The sequence below is a fragment of the Miniopterus natalensis genome, chromosome 11, assembly GCF_054644295.1.
Source record: "Miniopterus natalensis isolate mMinNat1 chromosome 11, mMinNat1.hap1, whole genome shotgun sequence".
In the NCBI taxonomy this organism is placed as follows: Eukaryota; Metazoa; Chordata; class Mammalia; order Chiroptera; family Miniopteridae; genus Miniopterus; species Miniopterus natalensis.
Window position 1 is genome coordinate 23,718,895 of NC_142091.1, and position 21,152 is coordinate 23,740,046.

Consider the following 21,152-nt stretch of genomic DNA (forward strand, 5'->3'; position numbering starts at 1 on the left):
TGTTGTTCATTTATGCATTCATTAGTTGATTCTTATATGTGCCTTGACTGGGATTGAAACCGCAACCTTGGTGTGTCAGGATGATGCCCTAACTAACTGAGCCACCCGGCCAGGGTGGAGCACCACAATTTTAGTTTGCCTATAGGTCAAAGCCAAACTGCGAAAGCTTACTTTGTGTTGGTCAATTCCTCCACATTTTGACTCTGCCTGCTTCTGTTCACTCTCTTGACCCCTCAGGTAGTTGTTTTCTTGTATTTTGTTGAGTTTAGAGTTATCTGTGGAAGGTCAGTCTGTTAGGAGCTTACTCCTCCATACGTGAAGTAGAACTTTCCAACCCAGAGTAATTTAAAAAATTAAATTTTGGATAGAAAGAATTAATTATAAGGTTTATGCATGCTTGATGTTTCCAAGGATTATATTTTTGGCATACATGTCTTAAGAGAAGCAGAAGTATCCCTATACTTGTCCATTCATAACCCAACATTTTACTACCTCAAAAGAAGTTTATTTCCTTATTCTAATTCAGATCATCTGATGAACAGCCTTTGATAAGCAGATAGGCAACAAACCTATATATCCAAATCAGTGCTATTTATATTGTGACTGCCAACCAGTGCTGGTACATGAACTATTGCCTTGTCCATGATGAGGTGAGGACAGAATTGAGAATACGTGTTTGAAACTTTCATGCAACTTTAATGGAATAATTTTATATCTACATGCCTTTGGTTTTCCTTCAACTTCTTTTCTTCTAACAATTATTTTTTCTTACATATATATATATTTAAATTGGTTGGTGATGGCTTAGAAATGAAAAAAACAACACTGGTTCTTCCCACACATAATTTGAGAAACACTGGTCTAGATTGCAAAGAAGAAAATAACTTTGGGAAGTTCTCAAGTTAACCATTTAGTAGGAGAGATAAGGCTAGACCCTAATTTGATTATAGCAATAATTCCTGAATGACCTGGATAGGCTTAAATGTTCTTTAGGTACAGAAAGTCCTAATCAAGTTGATTTCTCTTGGACATATTTATATATATACATATGCCACAGCAGCCAATATGTCAGAAAAAGAATTCAGAGCTACTTTAACTTTCAGCTGAGATTAAAGTATTATTTGCTTGTTGTTCAGTTTGAGAGATTACTGTGTTATCATTTAGGTGAGAAATAAAACAGCAACTTCAGAGGAAGAACAAGAATAGTAACAAACCTAGTAATTGAGAACCTACTACTGTTCAACTCCCTGTAGAGAAAAAAACAACCATTATGTGGTATTGTTCTTTTTTTGGTTAATCCTCACCTGAGCATATTTTTCCCATTGATTTTTGGAGTGGAATGGAAGAGGGGGAAGAAAGGGGGGGAAGGGAGAGAGAAACATCCATGTGAGAGAGGCCTCCCATACATGCCCCTACCAGGCCGGGGAATGAACCTGCAACCCAGGTATGTGCCCTTGACCGGGGAATTGAACCCTGGGCCCTTCGGTGGGCGGCCACTGAACAGCATTGGCCAGGGCTTATGGGGTAGTTTAATTTCCATTTTAGGAAAAAGAAAACTGAGTCTTGGAGAACGAACTTAAAATCATAGAGCAAATAAATGACAGACGTAGGATTCCATTTAGATTTGTCTGGTTCAAAAGTCTCTACGAATAACATTACTGTTCTTTATTAACCACCAGATTGGCCCATATATAACTTTATTACATCATCAGGCAGATGGTTTCAAGTGCTCTATTAATACAGTGCTAGAAATGAAATGGGTAGTAGAGAGCACATGGGTCTCCCATTCAAGGATTCAGCAGTCTTCACCAAACTTAGCTTGGAAAATATGTCAAAGTATCAAGTGACAATGAGTCAGCATTTTGGAAGGCAGGTAGGGATGGGGAAGTGTTGTCAGCAGTGGGAATGGCAATGGGTGTTAGTTCAGTGGGGTCAGACCGGACCTGGGTTCAGCAGCCGCAGTACTTGAGTTCTGGATAGGCAAGAATTCAGAGCCAAGACCCAAACTGTAAGAGAACACTTATTTGGTAAATCACAGAGGTAGGAAAAGTAATTCCTAGAAGAAATAGGCTGAGGAAACATGTTATAGAGGTAAAGGAAGGGCCTGGGAGCTTGAGAGTGAGGAGGCTAATGGTAGCACACCTGGGGGGCGGCGGGCAGGGAAGGGAAAGGGGTGGGTATGCCCCAGGAAGGGAGAGCACAGGGTCCTTGGTCCTAATGGTTTTAATGGGTGGAGATTTTAGGGGCGGTCTCAGATGAAGATCTCATTATAATATTCAGCAGCTTTCCACGTGTATCCTTTCAGGGTTTTGGTGTCCACTGATTGATGGATGGGCGCCAGGGCAGGGTCATTATCCCAGGCAGCTGGTCCTGAGGTCAGCTGTAGCTGGGTTTGCTGCTTTTCTGGGCCTGGAGCTGAAATACAACTGAGGCTTAGATGTTATTACTAGGGAGGAAAGGTTAAGGGGTCCAAACCACCAGACCATCATTTTGCTAGCGGAGGAAAGGTCACCCTGGGGGCAAGGTCCCTCCTTGCAATTGTCCATTGCTAGGCACCTGGGGCTTTCCAACCTGCTGAGGTTCTGTACCTGGCCCATCATCCATGCTCTGTTCATGTCTGTCTGCCAAAGAAGTAATAAGCAAATTATTTATCAATCATTGTAAATGTTTATGCTTGTTAAGTGTTTCTGACTACCTACTCTCTTTGCCCATCAAAGGAGTGCAGTTCTCTTTAAAAATTATAGAAATAAAAAACATCAGCTATCACTCTGTCCTTGCCAAGCTGGAGAATGGAACAGAAAAGTTAAGCCTTTTGTGCTTTCACACATATTAATTCATTTAAATAAGTGCTCTAGCTTATGCTAAACACAACTAGGCTAGGACGTTCTTTTGGGGAATGTACTTGCACGTTAATATTTCACTGGCCCTATACTTTAAGATTTTCTTAAAAACATCACTTGTCAGTATACATTAAACCTAGTTTAAATCAATATAATTCTATGTATCCTAGTAAGGAAGTTGTTTTTATTTTTCTTTAAATGACTAATTTTTTACAAAAATAATTTTTGCACATTTTCTGCACCATATACGAGGTGACTGGGCTTTAGGCTCAATCAGAAAAATTCCTTTGTGGTATCCTGTCCATGTCCTTCCCGTGTCCTCTGTTACAGAAAATTACCAGCACTAGCATTTCCTCTTGACCCAGTTCCTGTTGTCTTAGCACAATTCTGTCTACCCTCCCTTCCTGCGCTGCAGGGAAAGAGGGCGAAATGTTTGTCCAACAGCACCCCACTCAGCAGTTACATGTATCTAGTTCTTTTGCGTATTTGTCGGTTCCCTCTCAATTTCCTCTTCCATACTTCTTTGTGCGGGAATGGATTAACGTCTAAGTGCTTTTCCCTACAGACACTTCCAGGCCCGCGCAGACTTCCCTCCAAGTCCCAGGACTGACAGTCTCAGCTTCTGTTCTGGTGCCTTTTCGCCAGGGCTGGGCCAGGGCTGGGATGGGGACAGAAAGAGGAGCATTTATCACTCTTTCCCCCTATTAGCCCTATGCTTTCCCCACTACCCTTCCCTTCCCAATCACTTCTTACTTCCCCTCCCGTGGCTACCATTTTTTGTTGTGTTAGAAACTGTTTACATACATTAGTCCATTCCATTTTTTAAAAGATATCTTTATTTCAGAGAGAGGAAGGGAGGAGGAGAGGGGGGAGAGAGTTGAAACACGTCATTGCCCAGCTGCCCCCTGCACGCCCTCTACTGGGGATCGAGCCCGAGACCTGGGCACGTGCCCTGACCCGGAATCGAACCGTGACCTCCGGATCCAAGGTCGAGGCTGGGCCGCCGAGCCCCGCGGGCCAGGCCCTCCGGTCCCTCCCAACAGCGCTGACCCAGTGGGGAGTCACGCGCATAGCTAACCTTTGAGCGCTTCTTACGTGCCAAGCACTGTTTTGGTCACTTTACACGTATTAACTCATCTAAGCTGCTAAATGATTATTCCTGTTTTACCGATAACGAAGTTGATGTTCAATGTCCTGGGTTACACCGCAGGCAACTGGCAGAGGCAGGATTTGAACTCACGTCTGACTGGCTCTAAAGCAGGCCTTAATCTTTACAGCTTAATTATTTAATCATTCTCAGCCCCTAATCTGGCCAGCATTTTGTCATTTCATCGCTCCTATCCTATCCCGTTCGCGTCCTTCCTTCCTGAGCCCCCTGCCCCCCGTGCTTTCTGCCCCTTTACCATCCTATGGTTCGCCCCCCTTCCTTCACCACCCCGCCTTCTCCCTTCCCTCGGCCTCCACACTCCTGTCTCCGTTATCCTCGCCCCTCCGATGCTCGACTCTCTTTCCCTGTGACCCTCGCCCCTAGTATTCCCTCCATCCTCGCTCTTCTAAGACGCCCCCTCCCCCCCCCCCCCCCCCCCCCCCCCCCCCGGTGCCGCGCCTCAGAGCACCCGCTCCGCCAGGGCCGCCCCTTCCCGCGCCCGCGCCCAGAGCCGCGCGTCGGGCGGGCGTCGGAGGGGCGCCGCGGGGTCCTCCCGCGCCCCGGCAGCCCCCGCGCGGTGCAGGCTGGGGGAACATGGCCGCTTCCGGTCTCCCAGCCGGGCCGGCGCTGGCCTGACCGCGGCCCCTGCCCGGCGCACTCCGCCCTCCGCTCCTCCCGCCCGGCCGCCGCGGAGGTCGCTTCAGCCTCTCCCTCCCGCCGCCCCGCCGCGCCATGGAGAAGAGCTCGAGCTGCGAGAGCCTCGACTCCCAGCCGGCGGCAGCGCGGCCGCCCAGCGTGGACTCCCTGTCCAGGTAACCGGGACGCGCAGGGCCCCGCCCAGCGGCCGAGGGGGCTGAGAGGGGCCGGGGCCCGCGGGACCGCGTCCCAGCCCCGGGCTCGCTCTCCGAGGCCGCGCCGGACTCCTTCCCTGGGACCTGAGGGCCGCGTCCTCCCGCTCTGGGGCTTAGAGGCTGGTAAACGGAGGTCCAAACTCACTGCTGCTCTGTCGCCCCCTCCGCCTTCGGTGTGTCAGTCTGGTGTCCCCGGCGGAGGTAGCCCCGGTTCGCCGCTTTCCCTCACCCCTCGTTTCCTCTCAGATTTTTTTAGACAGCCCTTCCCCTCCCCTCCCCCATTTCCTCCCCGCTGTGCTCGCTTTTCTCCTCTTTCCCAAACTATCCTCTCGTCTTTCTTCTGTCCGCCTTTATGCCTTTGGCTTTGGGATTCTTACCCACGCCTCTCCTCCCTTTTCCGTCCCTTCGTTTCCTCCTCTTTTTCACGATTTTCCGTCCTCTCTGAACGTCTCCCGCGGCTGTGCTTAAAAATGTAAATAAAAGTGCCCGGCGTGCCCGCCTGGCCTCACCTTCCAGCTGAGAGCCGCTGTCTGGGGCTCTGAGGGAGCCCTGTCCCGCCGGAGGGGGCAGCGGGCGCTGGGTTCTCCCTTCGCGGGCGACAGGGTCTCCAGGTGGTTTCACTTCTACCTGAGGCGATCCCCCACCCCCCCGTAATTTTGAGGAGACCTTAGTATGCAGCTTTGGAGAGAGTTCTTGTGAATGAATATTAACGAGACAGGTTTTAGATGTCATTTTTTTCTTTCTTCACCATTTTTTAAAAATAGTGATTTAAAATTTTATTAAGTAATTGGGGATCTGTATTGGTTATAGAGCCACAGTGACATCAGATTGTTTTTTAATCCTCACCCGAGGATATGTTTTTATTGATTTTTGGAGAGAGAGGAAGGGGGGGAGAGAGAGAGGGAGAGAGAGAGAAACATGGATGTGGGAGAGAAACTTAGATCCTTGCCTCCCGCACCTGCCCCAACCAGGGACCCAACGCCCAGCCTTTTGGTGTACTAGAGGATGCTCCAGCCACCTCAGCCACCTGCCAGGGTGGTATCAGGTTCTTTTCCATTGAAAAAAATATGCACACAGGATTCTCCCCCTCCCCGCCCCAATGAATTGAAGTTGCTGTGTTTCTTTTAATTCATTTTGGACTCTGATAAATATGGGTGATAGTGGCAGTTTTTCCTATTGCTGTTCAGGGCCTCATTGGGAAACTATTAGCTGGTCCCATCATTCTAAATTAGATCCCCTTCCTTCAGACACCTGCCCATCCCTTTTTTCAGTGTCGTCAACAAGCGCTGTTGGCTTAATTGTCTTCTCCACTAGGCTGTGAGCTACTGAACACAAGGGCCATGTCCTACTCAGCTTCTTATCCCCACAGTTAGTGGAGACCCTGCGTGTCACAGTTGCTCAGTAAATGTTTTTTTGGATTTGTAGATTGAATTATCCAGGAGAGAATTTTCCTTTGTGTTTGATTATGTATATTGTGCATTTGTGTCAAGGATTTTGTAAAACCTTTATTAGCCTGAAATTTAGAAAGCTGAGGATTTACATACTCGGCTGTAAAACCATTAAGAGGACAGATCAGAAAATTATAATTTTATGGGAAAGTTACAAAATGACAACTATGGTTCAGAATAGAATGTAAAGAAAACCAGCCAGGCAACCACTAATCTCACTCAAACTAGAGGATATAGAACCACAGGAGGCAGCATAGTCTGATAGAAAAAGGAAAGTACTAGAAGTCAAGAGGCCCAGGCTCTAAAGTCCTTGTCTCGGGTAGCTCTTTGGCAGGTACCATTTAACTTTTCTGGTCTGCAGATTTCTCATCTTTTAAAATAAGGGGGTTGATCTAGCAAATCTGTAAGGTCTCTTGGAACTCTAAAATTTTATCTTCCTTTATCTTGATAATACTAAGATGAATGCATTCCTATCAATCATTCTAAATCATTCTTATCAATTATAAATGCATTCTGGTCAGTTATTAAGATGAAGACATTCTTATCAAATATTCCCTTTACAAATAACTTTTGTTATGGATCTTTGAAATTACACTAAATAAATGCTGTCTTATTATTATAAATTAATGTACCTAATTGTGCCACTTAAGCACACTTATTTCTTAAAGGTAAAGCCTAGCAACTGTAATTAGAGTTTATAGATCTGTTTTAACTTCTTAATAAAAAAAATTATGTTACTGACAGAAGAATTTGAGAGAATTAAGAACTACTTGAAAGAATTTTGAATATCGTGTTAGCCTCATTCTCCCTGGACGAAAATATAACTCTACTTTCCATTACAATGCCAACTTTCATTCCTCTCCTCTGGAAGATAGAAAACATTTGTTGAAAGTCTACTGTATAGAATTCACCCTTGCTAAATTATGTCTTTTAGTTCATGAATCATACTTATTGGTGGCACTCTCTTTAATCAACAGTATAAAACAGCTGCATTGTAGGTAGACACTTGTTAGAAAGCTTTTAAACTTAATCTACACTAATAGTCACAGGTGATTCTAATAGAGACAGTGTGGACAACCATGGTTATAATAGCTATGTTAAATGGCTATACAGATTAAGTTTTTACTTTCATTAGCTTATGATTAACCAAAATATTGATGTTTGGACTATATTTATTATCTCAGCCTTTTGCAGAAATGCTGTCCTTAAATTGTAGTTTATTTTTATGCCTTCTGATACAATTAGGAAATTTTTTATTTCAAATTTTCAATTAGGAAATTGCCATATGAATTTGTTTTGATATCTCCTGCAAAATATAGTTAATAATACCGTTCCATGTGTTACAGATTGTCTTTTACACACTAGGTTGACATAAATTTCTGCTGTTTAGCTCCAAGGAAATTTGTTTATGCAAAAAATTATGTATGCTTTCTGTTTGTTTCAAAATGGAAATTATGTAACTGCATCATCTTCAGTTTACAAAAAGTCTTCAGTCAGATTTGTAACTGAAGTTGGTAATATACTCATCTCTAATTTCTTCAAGTACTTCCTCTTAGATGGATTCAGTTTAAATACTATGTTATGTTTATAATTTATAAGATGTTTTAGGAAGTATATAAATCTGAAAAATAATACAAACTCATGTATTTGCCCATTGTTTTTTGTTGGTTGTTTTTAAAAAATAACACACTTCATTGAAGTTGGACGACTATCTCTTGTGGGACCTGCAGTTCACAGTAAACTTAAGTTGAGTCTTGATATATATGGTCATTTTTGCCTTCTGCGTCATCACAGACCTGATGCCTTTGGTCACAAAAGAACAATTTCTTTCCTTTGATTTAAAAAAATTCAATTATAGTTGACATTCAGTGCTATATTAGTTTCAGGTGTACAGTGTAGTGGTAAGATATTTATATAACTTACGAAATGATCTCTGACAAGTCTAAGATCCACCTGGTACCATACATAGATATTACAGTATTGTTGACTATATTCCCTGTGCTATACTTTACATCCTCGTCGTGCGTTTCATTCTTTATATGATATCCAGATAGCAGTTTCTTAATGAGCATCCCTAAAAAAGCAATTTTCTTTGGTGGGTCCTGCTTGGTATTGCCCTGCTTCTGTGAGCTGTTCAGCAGCTCGTGTATATCCTGCTGTTTATTGTCCATTCTTCAACAGTTCAGCCCCCTAGAGAGAGTTGTGAAAAAATTCACTTCAGAGTGATAATCCGAATGTATTCCCTAATTTTATTATTGCTGGTCTTGCTCTGATTCTTGATATAAGTGTAACTTTACAGGCTATAGATAAAACAATACTCTAAATTATAGATAGATGATAGCTAGTTTTGAGAGCCTCAGAATTGTATCAGAATTGAACACTATGTTGATGCCATTCTGCCTTAGTCTGGTTTTCCATTTTTTAGTTTGTACACTGTTTTAAACTGTACTGCTTGATTGTGTTTTTACTTTTTGCTATGCACAATCAAATGCTAATATAGCTGACCCTTGAACAACACAGGTTTGAACTGTGCTGGTCCACTCATACGTGGATTTTTTCAATAAATACCTGTACTGTTTCGATGGTAGCTGGGAGTCCACAGATGCGGAGGGCCACTGTGTGCATTTATCTACACCATTTTATATAGGGGACTTATGTATCCATAGATTTTGGTATCTGCGGGAGTTCCTGGAACCAATACCCCCAGATACTGAGGGTCAGCTAAATTTTGGGGGAGTCAAAAGTTATACTTGGATTTTCAACTGCTTGAGGGTCAGAGCCCTAACCATCATGTTGTTCAAGGGTCTACCATATGTATCTAATGCCAAATATGTGCTCAGTAAACATTTAAATAAAGAAAAGTGGTCTAAATGTTCATCACTTATTTGTTGTTTCCATTCAAAGGATTAAAAAGGGTTTTTTCCCCTTCTGTTGAGTTTGGCCTATAAAGTCACAATTTTAGGTTGAAGCTGAAATTATTCTTGCAGGAAGCTTCTTGACACCCTGAGCTGATTTTATTGGCTGCATTATGTTTTCTGTGTCTGGTCCTGTGTATCTTCATGATATTACGTTCTCTTAGCCTTCCTACTTTCCCCTCTTCTACTCTTGATTACTTTGTTCTTGTTCTAACTTATCTTGTCAGGCATTTTATTTAATGTTTGTTTCTTCCATCCTTTATATATCCTCATGCTGTAGTTGTTCTGAGCACCACTGGTTTGTTTCAGATTGTTTTGGTTTATCAGTTGATTTTTAGTTTATAAATTCATTAGCATTTATGAGCATCCCTTATTTACATTTAACTTAGATCTTAAAAAAATCAAAGGTGAGGCACCCATAATATACTAAAAATAGTAACCTCCAACTGTTTACATTTTTCAGTGGCTTGTCTTCCTTAAAATTATCATCATTTGAAAACAGCAAATCCTGGATTTCTGTTTCCATGAATTTTGATGGTGCTTATAGCCTGAAGAGGTAGAAGAGGTTTTAAGGTTCCTAAACCACGTTTTGTGGCAAGGTCTCAATACATTTTCATTTTATCTTCAAGGTCACTTAGAGATACGTCGTCAGTAGGAAATGTGCTTTTGGGATATTTTTCCAGTAGTGGTGATGGATTTGTGTCCAATCGTACATTCTTACATTTCCCAACTCTTGGCATGTCTTCTGAGGCAGCTGGCCAGGGTTAGTGGTAGAAACTATAGCTACAGAACTAAGTGAAGCTAACAGGTTGAACCTCCCAACCTTGGCCTCATTATTAGCACTTTGAGTCAGACATTGAACATTTCGGTAACCTAAAAATTACTTATTTTGGATTTCAGTGTTCCAGGACTGTAAAAAAGAACTTGAAAGTTTTGTAAGATAAGATCCACTATTACTATGAACTAAGTAATTATTGTGTAGATTTTCTGAAAGCACATTTAAAGAGATGAATTACTAATCAAAAGTATATAAATTAGTACTAAAGCTGAGATTGGGACCCATATACATTTTCTTCTTTCCTCCTTATGCTACCTTCAGTAGTCTTCTATTTATGTAGATCCGTAGTTCCTGGACCACTAGCATCAGCATTTCTTGGGAATTTGTTAAAAATACAGATTTCCTGGTCCCACCTCAGATCTAACTGAATCAAAAGTGGAGCCACAGTTTGTGTTTTAGCATGCCCTCCAGGTGATACTGATGCATGGCAATGTTTGAGCACCATTGCCTTCAATCTTTTATTAATTGTTGCCTAGTAACTCCAGTATTAGTTGAAATGGACTAAGATCTATGTTAGCACTACTTACTTTAAGCCTATTACTTGAGAGTATTTTTGTAAAGTATTGACTGAAGTAGTAGAAAGTAAAAGTCATCTTTTGTGGATTTATCGTATCTGATTGTTAGGGAATTTCCCGAGGTCTTCTCACGCAAGCCAAGAATACATGTCTTAGGCTTTTTCTTAAAAATAGATCCTGGTGAGATACATTAGTGGTAACATGCATTTTAAAATAGTGTCATGAAGTAATTCAGGACATCACCTGAACCAGTAAAGCTTGGATTATGCCCAAGGGAAGGAAATCACCCAGATACAAATGCCCAGAAAGCAGTATGTTTGTTTTGGAAAGCTCTCAGGTTAATGCTGTTATATTCAGAATCTCCAGGGCCAAAGGTGGCATGTGATTCAGGAGTTGACCAGTGAAAATTCTCTAGATTTTAGTATAGAATATTTTCTCCTTTTCAGGAAATTAGTTTTGAAGAGGTAAAGCACTTTGTGATTAACTACTGAGGGGTTATAGTCAAGATTGGGAGTGATTTTATAAGCTGCTTTCCACAGGAAGTCGGGTTAAAAATGGAACTATAAAAAAAGATTGGTATGTTATTAAAATTAAAGGGACTAGAGAAGATGCCCTCTTAATGAAAATAATAACCTCAATTCCCTTTCCTGTAACTTTATTACACTGAACTAATTGTGTTTACCCCTCTTAATGTGTTTCTATATATGCGTCAATGTTGTCATCACTATAGACCACTAATGAGCAAGTTTTATAATTCTTCCCCTGCTCAAGTACATGGTACCCATGGCAGTAATTGCTGATAAATTTTCATTCTTTCAAAGTCTCTTACTGGATGTGATTAACTCTTTGGCTCATTAAATACTTTTTTAGTCTAGATTAAATAGGGGCCAATTCTATGTTTTTAATATAATAAAAATTAACTTTTAAAATATGTTTTAATCTTTAGGCTTCAAAAAACCCTAAAAACTGATACTTGGGAAAGTCTTTTCGCTTTATTTTATTTTAGTTTAATTTAGTAGTTTAGTTTAGGGTTAGCAAGACTATAACAGAAAATCCAAACTAACTGTGGCTTAAAATAGAGATAATTTTTTTTCACACATAAAAGCCCAACGATAGTCATTATAGGTCAATATAGTGGATCTGAAATATCAAGGACACAGATTTTTTTCTAACTTATGTATCTTATTTTACATTTCAGTGTTATCTCATGAACCAAAATTCCTGTTGGAGTTCTAACCACTGCATTTTCATTCTACTCAAAGGAAGGAGAACAGGAAGAAGAAAAGCATGTTCTCTCTCACGTGATAGGATACTTTTTTGAAGTCACACATAGTCTTTTAAGCTTATATACAGTTGGCCAGAACATGGTCCCATGGCCATACCTAGCCACAAGGGAGGCTGGATATATAGTCTCTTCTGGGAGGCCTTGTGCTGAGCTAAGAGTTGGAGGTTAGGAATAGGAGAGACTTGATATTGGAGACAATCTGCAACAGCTTCTCCCATGGTATACCAAACAAGTCATTTTAAAGCAAGAAAGGCATTTTCCAGTTAAAGTCTAGAACACTTATGCCAGAGACAGCCTTAGACTTGCAAATGCAATGACCAAGATAGAAAATACGCTGAGAGAGAGATGATATATTGTAGTGGACCAAAAAAGAGAACTGCATTTGGAATACTCTAAACTCTGAGTTGTTAATTTTGTACCTTTTTTTGTGTATTATGTTGGGCCAGATTTTTATGATCCTAATCTAGGACCATAAAATAAAGGGGACATATTTAATAATTTCCAGATCATTAAGTGAAAGACAAGTAGAAAAGCAAGAGAAGAATGAGCAGCTGTGCTATTTCATTTATTCCATTTGAAGAGCTCCAGGAATTGCATGGTTAAAGTGGTGGTGGTGGCGGGAAAGATGGCCTACACTGACTGCTTATTCCTCTGTAGTTTGGCATTCATTTCCAAGCTGTGTATCCATTTGTTTTATTTCCCCCCAGAATATTGCCTCAAGTTCTACTTAGGTATTTTCTTTCATTTTAAATTCTACATTTTGGTCTCTAAAAAGAGGAATGAAGCTGGTCATTTTGGACCATGTTATATTTTTTTAATTGAGTATTTTTAAGAGAAAGAGAGGAAGAGGGGGGAGAGAGAGTGGGAGAGAGCAAGAGACAGAGACAGAGAAATACCGATTTGTTGTTCCACTTATTTATGCATTCATTGGTTGCCTTCTGTATGTACCCTGATTAGAGATTGAACCCATGATCTTTGCATATTGGGATGATACTCCAACCAACTGAGCCACCCACCCAGGGCCTGGACCATGTTATTTTATGAATGCCTTTGCCACTATTTTGTGTTTGTTTTTATATCTTTGATCTAAGAATTTAATTGAAAATTCAGAGAAATCAGTGTTTTACGCATCTGTGTGTCACCTACCATAAATATTAATATTTTAAGTTAGTAATGTCAAACATCAGCAGTTTAATATTTGAGAGTGAGTAGAAGAGGGTAGAGAAGTCTCCTTTGAATTGATAGAGCATTATTCATTGGCTCAGAGGGTCTAACAGTCATGAGTCATAAATATATCTATCTCTTTTATTAACAGAGTCACCATTACTGATAACTGCAAGTGAGCGTTTGTTCAAATAGGACTTTGTTAGGTGGTTGCAAAAGGGGTAGTAACTTTGGCTGAGGATGGGCTAGTGATTACAAGCCTTAGTTTTCTTGAGCTGAGCCAAGATGCTCAGCACAGTTCAAAAATAAGATTTTATATCTCATAGATATCCTCTGTTACTGGTATTGGATAATATTCTTCAATTATAACCAAAGGCAGTACCTAAAAATATTAACACCTGAGATAAGCTGTCAAGGAGTAGATAGTTGTTGTAGTAATAAATTAAAAATATTAACAATAATATAAATGATAGCTCTTAACATTTATTGAGCACTTGCTGTATGCTGGGCATAGTGCTAAATCCCTTAATATGTATTTCCTCATATAATCCTTATAATTATGTAAAATAAACAGTATTATTGTTTTCACTTTACAGATGAGAAAACTGAAGATTAGGGTAAACGGTTTGATGTTTGACCCAGACTCTCTGTGCTGTAGAGAACCTCACTATCTGGCACCCTGGGTCCAGGCCAATTCTTGGTAGTAAGAGGGCAGTCCCAGGGCAGGCTGATTGGGCGGCAGAGACAAGGAAGTGAGGTTCCCTGGCCGCCGCACTGCTGAGAAGGGTGGAGTGCACAGTACCCCAGTGGGTTGTGTCCATGTTTGGAGAAAAATTTCTCTAGCTTTGAAAGTTTTATTTTTCCCACAGGAAATAGGTTGATTTTGTTTTCTTTGTTTGATGATCAGAGGATAGTATAAGTGCCATTCAAAAGAAGAGTTTTACATTAACCATTGGATAAATTGTGAAGCAAGTAAACTTGATGCCAAAGTTTCCTCTCCCCACCTCCACCCCTTCTCCCCCACAGGATTTACAGAGTAATTTAGAATATTTTATTTTAGGGTTCCTTAAATATCTGAATTCCCCTAAGTTCCTTTGTGTTTGTTTACAGTTAATGTGTTAAGAGCCATTGACATTTGAAGATCATCAGAAGTGAAGATAAAACATCTCAAAAATTATAATGTAAGTGAATGGGAAAATGAAAATAAAAAATCCACAGAAGTTAATATTGCCAACAGTATTTCTGGAGTCCATATATTACTCCAAATGAAATTTATGCATGTGAATAACGAGTAACTACAAGCTTTAGTTCTAATTTCCAGTCCCAATTCTTAAAATTATGTACTCTTTTCTACCTGGGGAGAACTGTGACTGAGTTTTAGCCATTGGTAAGTTTCCATTAGAATTCTTTGGCTTCCATGTAGTGTTTTTTTTCCTTTTCCTCCTCAGTACTTTGCAGTTTGACAGGGGCTGATGCTATATTTAAAATTGCGTGTCTGTAAAAAAAAAAAAAATTGTGTATAGAGACTGCAGTCTTTCCTTTCTAGCTGCTGATGTATGTTTTACCCAGTTTTCATTTTACTACCGTTTTGTATGTTTCTTAGCCAAAAATATGACTAGTTAGCTAGCTGGTCTCCTCCCTTCCTTCCCTTCTTTCTTTATCCCCTCCCTCCCTCCCTCCCTCCCTCCTTCCTCTCTATAAATATTTGTTTAGCATCTGTGTTCTGCGCAGTAGGCTAGATCCAGAATTCCTAAGACCTTGGCACTGAAGCAAATTGTCGTCTTTTTATACAGTTAGGGGCAAAGGAGATCCTTTACTGTGTCTAGGACTTGTAATGTCCTCAAGTATGGCTGAGGATCACCTGCATATTTCAATCACCTGTGGTGCTTGGTGAACATTTAGCTTCCTAGATTCCAGCCCAGACATTCTGAATCACTGGGAGTGGGCCCAAAAACCTTCACTGAAAGTGAAAACCACCAGTCCAGATACTTTGGGATTCTAGTCCAACTCTCTTAAGTTTGTAGATGAGGGAACAGACCTAGAGAAATTTAATAACTTACCCAAAGGCACAATAAGTGTTAGAAGGCCAGGAAAGTTTGGTATTGTTTCCTCCAAAGTCACAGAGCTATTTAGTGCTGTAAGTGATCTCCTGACTTCACTAAGTCACATAGTGATTTTTGTTGGGCCTGACAGCTTCACTGTATATATATAAAATCATAACTGATCTATCATTGTTCTTAAAAAAATAACTAAAAGCATATATTGGTTATGTGCATGAGAAACATGGACTGTTTCTTCATCATTAGTCAGCTAGATGATTGATTTTGATTTTGAAATCATTGGGTGGCAAAAAACCCTGGTAGTCTAGGTAGAGGAAAAACACTTTCTCTTTTTTTCCCCCATCATGCTTGACCTTTACATTTTATGCTTTTGAAAAGGAGGTGTCTGATTTTATTTTTGAATGGTGGTAGTAGCTAGCATAGTGCTTTGCAAATAGGTGCTTGGTAAATTGTAGTATGAATAGTTTGTAGCATGAAATATGAACATAGGTAGTATGAAAAAACTCTTTTTTTCTTTGGATTCTATAAGGTACTATTAGGAGTGGTTTTATTTGCTTGGTACAGAATCTAATGCTTTATATACCAAGCCAGAGACCTTGAGTAATGAAGTTATTATATATTTTTAGTACTACATTGTTGTAGCTTGTATTCACAATATCTCTGAGGGACTAAAATATTCTAAAGTATTTTCTGAACTCTTAAGAGAGTGAATTAATTTTGGTGTGTATATTTTGTATTTTATTGTGTATAATATATTAATAGTGAATTGTAACCTTATATTAGTAAATGTAGTTATCTAATTTTACTTAAAATATTCTGAAATTTACTACTAAGTTTAACTATAAAATGCAGTAATTACTCAGTTTTCTGGATATTTTGGATATGATTTAATTGTAATATTTTAAAAAGTGGCATTTTAAAATCACTTATTCATTTCTAATAAGTTTATTAAATTTTGTAATTATTAGGGGTTTTTTCCATTAAATTTTTTTTTTTTTTTTGCTTTTTTTGTAACCACAGGCTCAAAATCATAAATGTAATAGCTCTAAAAAGAGACCTTATCTATTATGTAGTGTAATTCTTTCATTTTTGATGTTGGGACACTGAAGTTAAGTGACTTCCCTAAGAGTGGAAGTTTTATGAGTGTTAAAATGCCCTTGAGAAAAAAACAGAATAACATTTATTGTATTTCTATGATGCTATGTGTGAAATGCTTTGAGAACTAGTGTCACACAAATATTATGTATTATGATTACTGCTGTGATAATACGTCCACTGAGTTTCCTTGTGATTTAATTGAAAATGTTTACTATTATTTAAAATCAGAAAGAAAAAATACATATGCTTGTCACTTGGCTTTTTCTGTTATTTTTTGTGGCTCAGATTTTACTCATTTTACTTTAAGTACATGGTACTAGAATAGATATGTTGTAGATTACCTAAAGTTCTTTCACTTTGCTAATCCAGTCCAGAGTGACACTTAATATACTGTAATTGCACAAAATATCCAGGATGACACTTCTATTTTGGGAGAGTTTGGTCGGCAGTTTTCTAAGAAAAAAATGATTAATGAATGAATAAGTGAATGTTCAGTATTATCAATGTAATCAATGTAGCTAATAGTAATGTTAACACATTTTGGTGTAATTTTTTTTTTTTAATGCTCACTCGATGAGTGAGGATATTTTTTTCCCATTCATTATTAGAGAGAGTGGAAGGGAGGGGAAAGGGTTGGGAAGAGAGAGAAACATCAACATGAGAGAGACACGTCTGTTGGTTGCCTCCCACATACACCCCAATGGAGGCGGGGATCGAACCTGCAACCAAGGTATGTGCCCCTGACCGGGAATTGAACCTGTGGTTGATGCTCTAACCATTTAGCAACACCAGCTAGGGCTTTGATGTAATTTTTATAGTTACAAAGCTGTTTAACCTACATCATCTCAGTTGTTTCTCGTGAGAGCCTTGTGAGGTAGGTCCTCATTTGACAGATGGGTAAATGAGGCTGAGAGAAGTGACATGATTGTCCACTCTCCCCTGCTTGAAAAGATGGAACTGAAACTTTGACTCTAGATGCCATCCTGTTTCCACTGCCCAGCATAAATCATAACTTGGGGTAGTTTCATGGGGTATACATTTTGCTATTTAAAAGAAATTGTCAGTATTGGAAAACCGATGACAGATTCATCTTGTCCAGCCAGCCTAATTATTTAGTGCTGACTCCTCTTGAGAAGTCTGACTCATTTTGCTACTCAAAAAATACATAAAAGAGATGCAGATATCTTTTGGATAAAGGACTCAACATGGCTACTGGTGTGTGCTGCCTAAAATTATTTGAGTGTTTAAATGTTTAAAAGAGTAATGATTGTGGTCTTTAGAAGTATATTGAACTATATAAACTCAGAAGATATACTGTGTGACATGATACAACACAGTGTAGTGAAAAGTCTTGATTATTTCTTAGTGATAGGTTCTTTAGTTTTGATTGTACTTCTTAACTATGACTGGATTAGTCACTTGGATTTCTCTGAGCTTGATTCCCTTATCTGGAAAAAGGGTAAAGTGATACCTACTATCCTCTCTTTATAGGATTGTTATCAGACCTAAACATAATGATTGATGACGATGACGATGACGATAATTTAAAAAGCTAACAGCAATGTAGTGTGTACTACGTGGCAGGCACTGTTTTACATATTTTCAGATACTTTGTAGGTTCCCTAAAGTTCTTTCAGTGTGCTAGTCTAATCCATTTAAATGAATTACATATACTAATTCATTTAATTGTTATAACAATCCTGTGAGGTATAAGAATTATCAGTATCCCACTTTATGGATGAGAAAACTGAAGCACCGAGAGGTTAAGTAACGTCCTCAAGGTCACACAGGTGGTTGAACCATAATTTAGTACCAGGAAATCTGGCCCCAAAGGTAATATATATGGAGAATAATGTGTATGAGAACACTTTTGACATTTGTAAAAAGCAATGCTAATGTTATTAATACTTTAAAATATTTAAAAAGATATTTTCTTCATCTTTATAGAGATAGTGAGAAAAAACAAAAATAAGTGAGAAGATAGTGTTTTTTTCTGTTTTATGATTTGTACTAACTAATCTGGTAAATAGAGAACAGTATTCAAAATTATGGAGGGACAAATTACTGAATCATGCCAATACTTTAGATTTTTAACTTCTTAACCTTTCTAGGCTAGAAAGAGAAAGAGACATGAATGCTCTTCTTTTCCTACTGAATGTTTTAACTTAATGTCTGTAAACAAAACAAAATACCTGTGTTACTTCACTTAGATGGTTTCAAGTTTGTGCAGAAAAGTTACATACTGATGGGAGTGACTGATTAATAGTAATAATTAGGGAAAAACAAAAATACCTATCTGATGGTTTGAAGAATGGCTCTGACTTTCTAATTTTAATAACAAATTTAGGTTTTCATGATGGGATGAGAAAATTACATGCAAGGTCATTTATCAAGACATGAGTTCCCCATGTGTTTTCTGGGTTTGTCCAGGTAAAAGTGTTTTTGAGTAAGTGTTCACTCAATATGTCAACTCCCCTCCTTTAGTGTTTCTGACCTTATGTTTCAATTTGGGATGGAAGTGTTTGTTTCTACAAGGAAATACAGTCTCAGAGTTGTGTGCTTTGAGCTCTAATGATCTGACTAGTCTTCAGTTAAGTATGACATTTTCTGAGTTATACTAATATGTAAATAACTTTTCCCCTCTAAGCTACTTATGAATGCAGGTGAGTTTTCGTTTTAGCTCTTGTCTGAGTTTGAGTCAGATTTTTGAAGGAGTTCTGAGAAACTTTTAAGGGACTGCTGAGGGTGTTGGGATTGATTAGTGCTGGAACCCAGGGTCCCTCCTACTCTCCATTTCTTACCCAATCCCCTATGGACATACTAATTTTGGCTAGAATACATTGGCTTTTGCCTGTTTTATTTATTTATATTTCCAGATAAGATCTTTGAAGAAGCAATACTCTGCAGAAGAAAAGACATTGTAACCCGGTTTTCCAGACTTCCTGCTGCATTACCCAATAATACACCCTGACTTTCAGTTTAGGAAGTGTGGTTGATGGATCTTAAAAGGAAATAATACAAATTAAACTGTACCTCAAGGTCACATGTACCTTAGAACCTTGGGGTTTTCCAAACTAAATGCCAACATGCGCCAGCTGTCCCAGAGTTCAAATCCCCTTTGTTTCTCTGAAGAATACAAAGTGTAGTCTCTCATCTCTGTCAGTCAGATGCCATGATGATAAGATCATTTATGCCATCTTTTATAGTATAGATTGGTTAAGTTAACAAATTCAGGGTTCTGGGGTAGCATTTTAAAAATAATTATAAGCTGTAAATTAATTTGTTTTGGGGAGTTATTTTTCTATTTTGGCGATTCTTCCAGTAGTCTGACAATAAGTCTTTTGTGTCCCAAATGCTTTATACACACTACAGGCCTTTTATTATTTTTTAAATAAAATTTTCAGCAGAATGACTAATAGCCGATGAACAATGCTTGTGACACTGTAGTCCATTGTGTAAGTATTGAGAGCAAAATTTGCATTCCTAGAAAAGCTTGTTCACAGTCAGAATACAGAACACATTCTTTAATGTTCTTCGGCAGACGTGCTATGTATGTGCTCAGGATTTTACTTACAGAGAATACTTTCCATTGGAATACTGATGAAAAATTAAATTGTCAGTAGGAGTGAAGCGGTTTAAATAAGGCAAGTGGTCTTGATGTTATTGTAATGGCTGTGGTCAGTAATGACTATAAATTAAAGAAATGCAACCTCTCCCAAGTCCTTTGGAGGCATTTGTTTACTACGGTAATGAAATATATGTGACTTGTTTTCAGATTGTTTTGAGTTAAAAATTAATTTGAATTAATTCTGAATTGTTTATCTGTATCTCTAATTTTCAGAAGTACTTTTTCACTTTTACTAGAAATGTTTTTATTGGATTTTGAAATACATCAGGAGAAGAGGAATATCAAAATATTTATGACTGTTAGTGTTTGGATTTTATTTTTCTGTTCATTACTGTGACATACCACCAAGTGTTAGTAGTATTGACAATAATGATAATTTTAGTAACCATCCAGCAAACCCGCAGAGCCAGAGAAGGTCCATACTTTGGTAATGGTTCCATTGAAAAATACTGGTGATAGAACTGGTTTTGCAATTGGCGTGTGGGGCCAGTCTTCTGCTTGAATGTATCAGAAGTTACATGGGATATGTGTAGGTATGTGCATGAGGGGGTGCGTGTACGTATGAAATATGTTTTTAAAATTTTCGCTCCTGATTTTTGTACTTTGTATTAAATGATTCCTCCATTAACTAAAACTTTAAGTTAAAAAATTTGTACACTCAGTTATCTTAATCAAAGGAGGACATTTTACAGTACAGATTTAAGTGACAAGTACCTTTAGGGCCAAGTGCTTTCCTTTATTTTAATTAGTAGATTCCTTAATGGGAGATCTTTATTTCTGATTTCATCTTGTTTTTCCTTCTGAAGAGGGTACTCTTGCATTTCCACAGTGTTTGTTGAACACATTCTGTCAGTTATTTAGCACTAATTACTTTCTATAGATCATGCTTTTTGATCCTTATCACAGTCTTATAAGGTGTCGTTATCAGAAAGAACTTAGATTAAGTACCTTGCCTGAATTGTTATTTGCTAAATGGTGAAAGCAAGTCTCTGTGACCCTAAAGCTCATGTTTTCGTCCGCTAAGCAGTTCTGTGCTTTGTATTCTCTTCTGGGTTTCTGCTGCATCCTTTATATATCTCTTCATTCCCACACTGCACTGTTATGAGATACTTAACATATCCAGCTCCTTCATTAGGCTATAAGTCCCTTGAAGAAAGTGAATACATAATACATTGATGATATTAGTGAACGCCTGTGGAAGAGTATGAAAAAGGAGATTTAGGAAGTTCCTGCTCCCCAAATGGTGGGGAAGAGTGGGAAGAACAGGAGGGAAGGTGCCTAAGAGCCTTTAGTTGGAGGTAGAGGTTCTTAGTCTCCATCTTTTCAAGGCATCTGAGGGGTGCCTTGAGGCGTGGGAGTATTT

At 38.9% G+C, this 21,152-nt stretch overlaps 1 protein-coding gene across 2 annotated transcripts in view; it reads left to right on the forward strand.

Annotated features, from left to right (window-relative positions):
* Positions 1–4,670: 4,670 nt before the first annotated feature.
* MTMR2 (myotubularin related protein 2) overlaps positions 4,671–21,152 on the forward strand; it is a 91,729-nt gene continuing 75,247 nt past the window's right edge. The window contains exons 1-2 of one of the 2 annotated variants that reach the window (XM_087821599.1): positions 4,782–4,799; positions 14,114–14,184. Coding sequence is in view for 1 of the 2 variants with exons in the window: in XM_087821597.1 (XP_087677723.1) it covers positions 4,720–4,799 (80 nt within the window). In the remaining variant the exon portion in view is untranslated. Of the gene's footprint in view, positions 4,800–14,113; positions 14,185–21,152 lie in introns of both variants that reach the window. The other variant, XM_087821597.1, reaches the window with a different exon arrangement.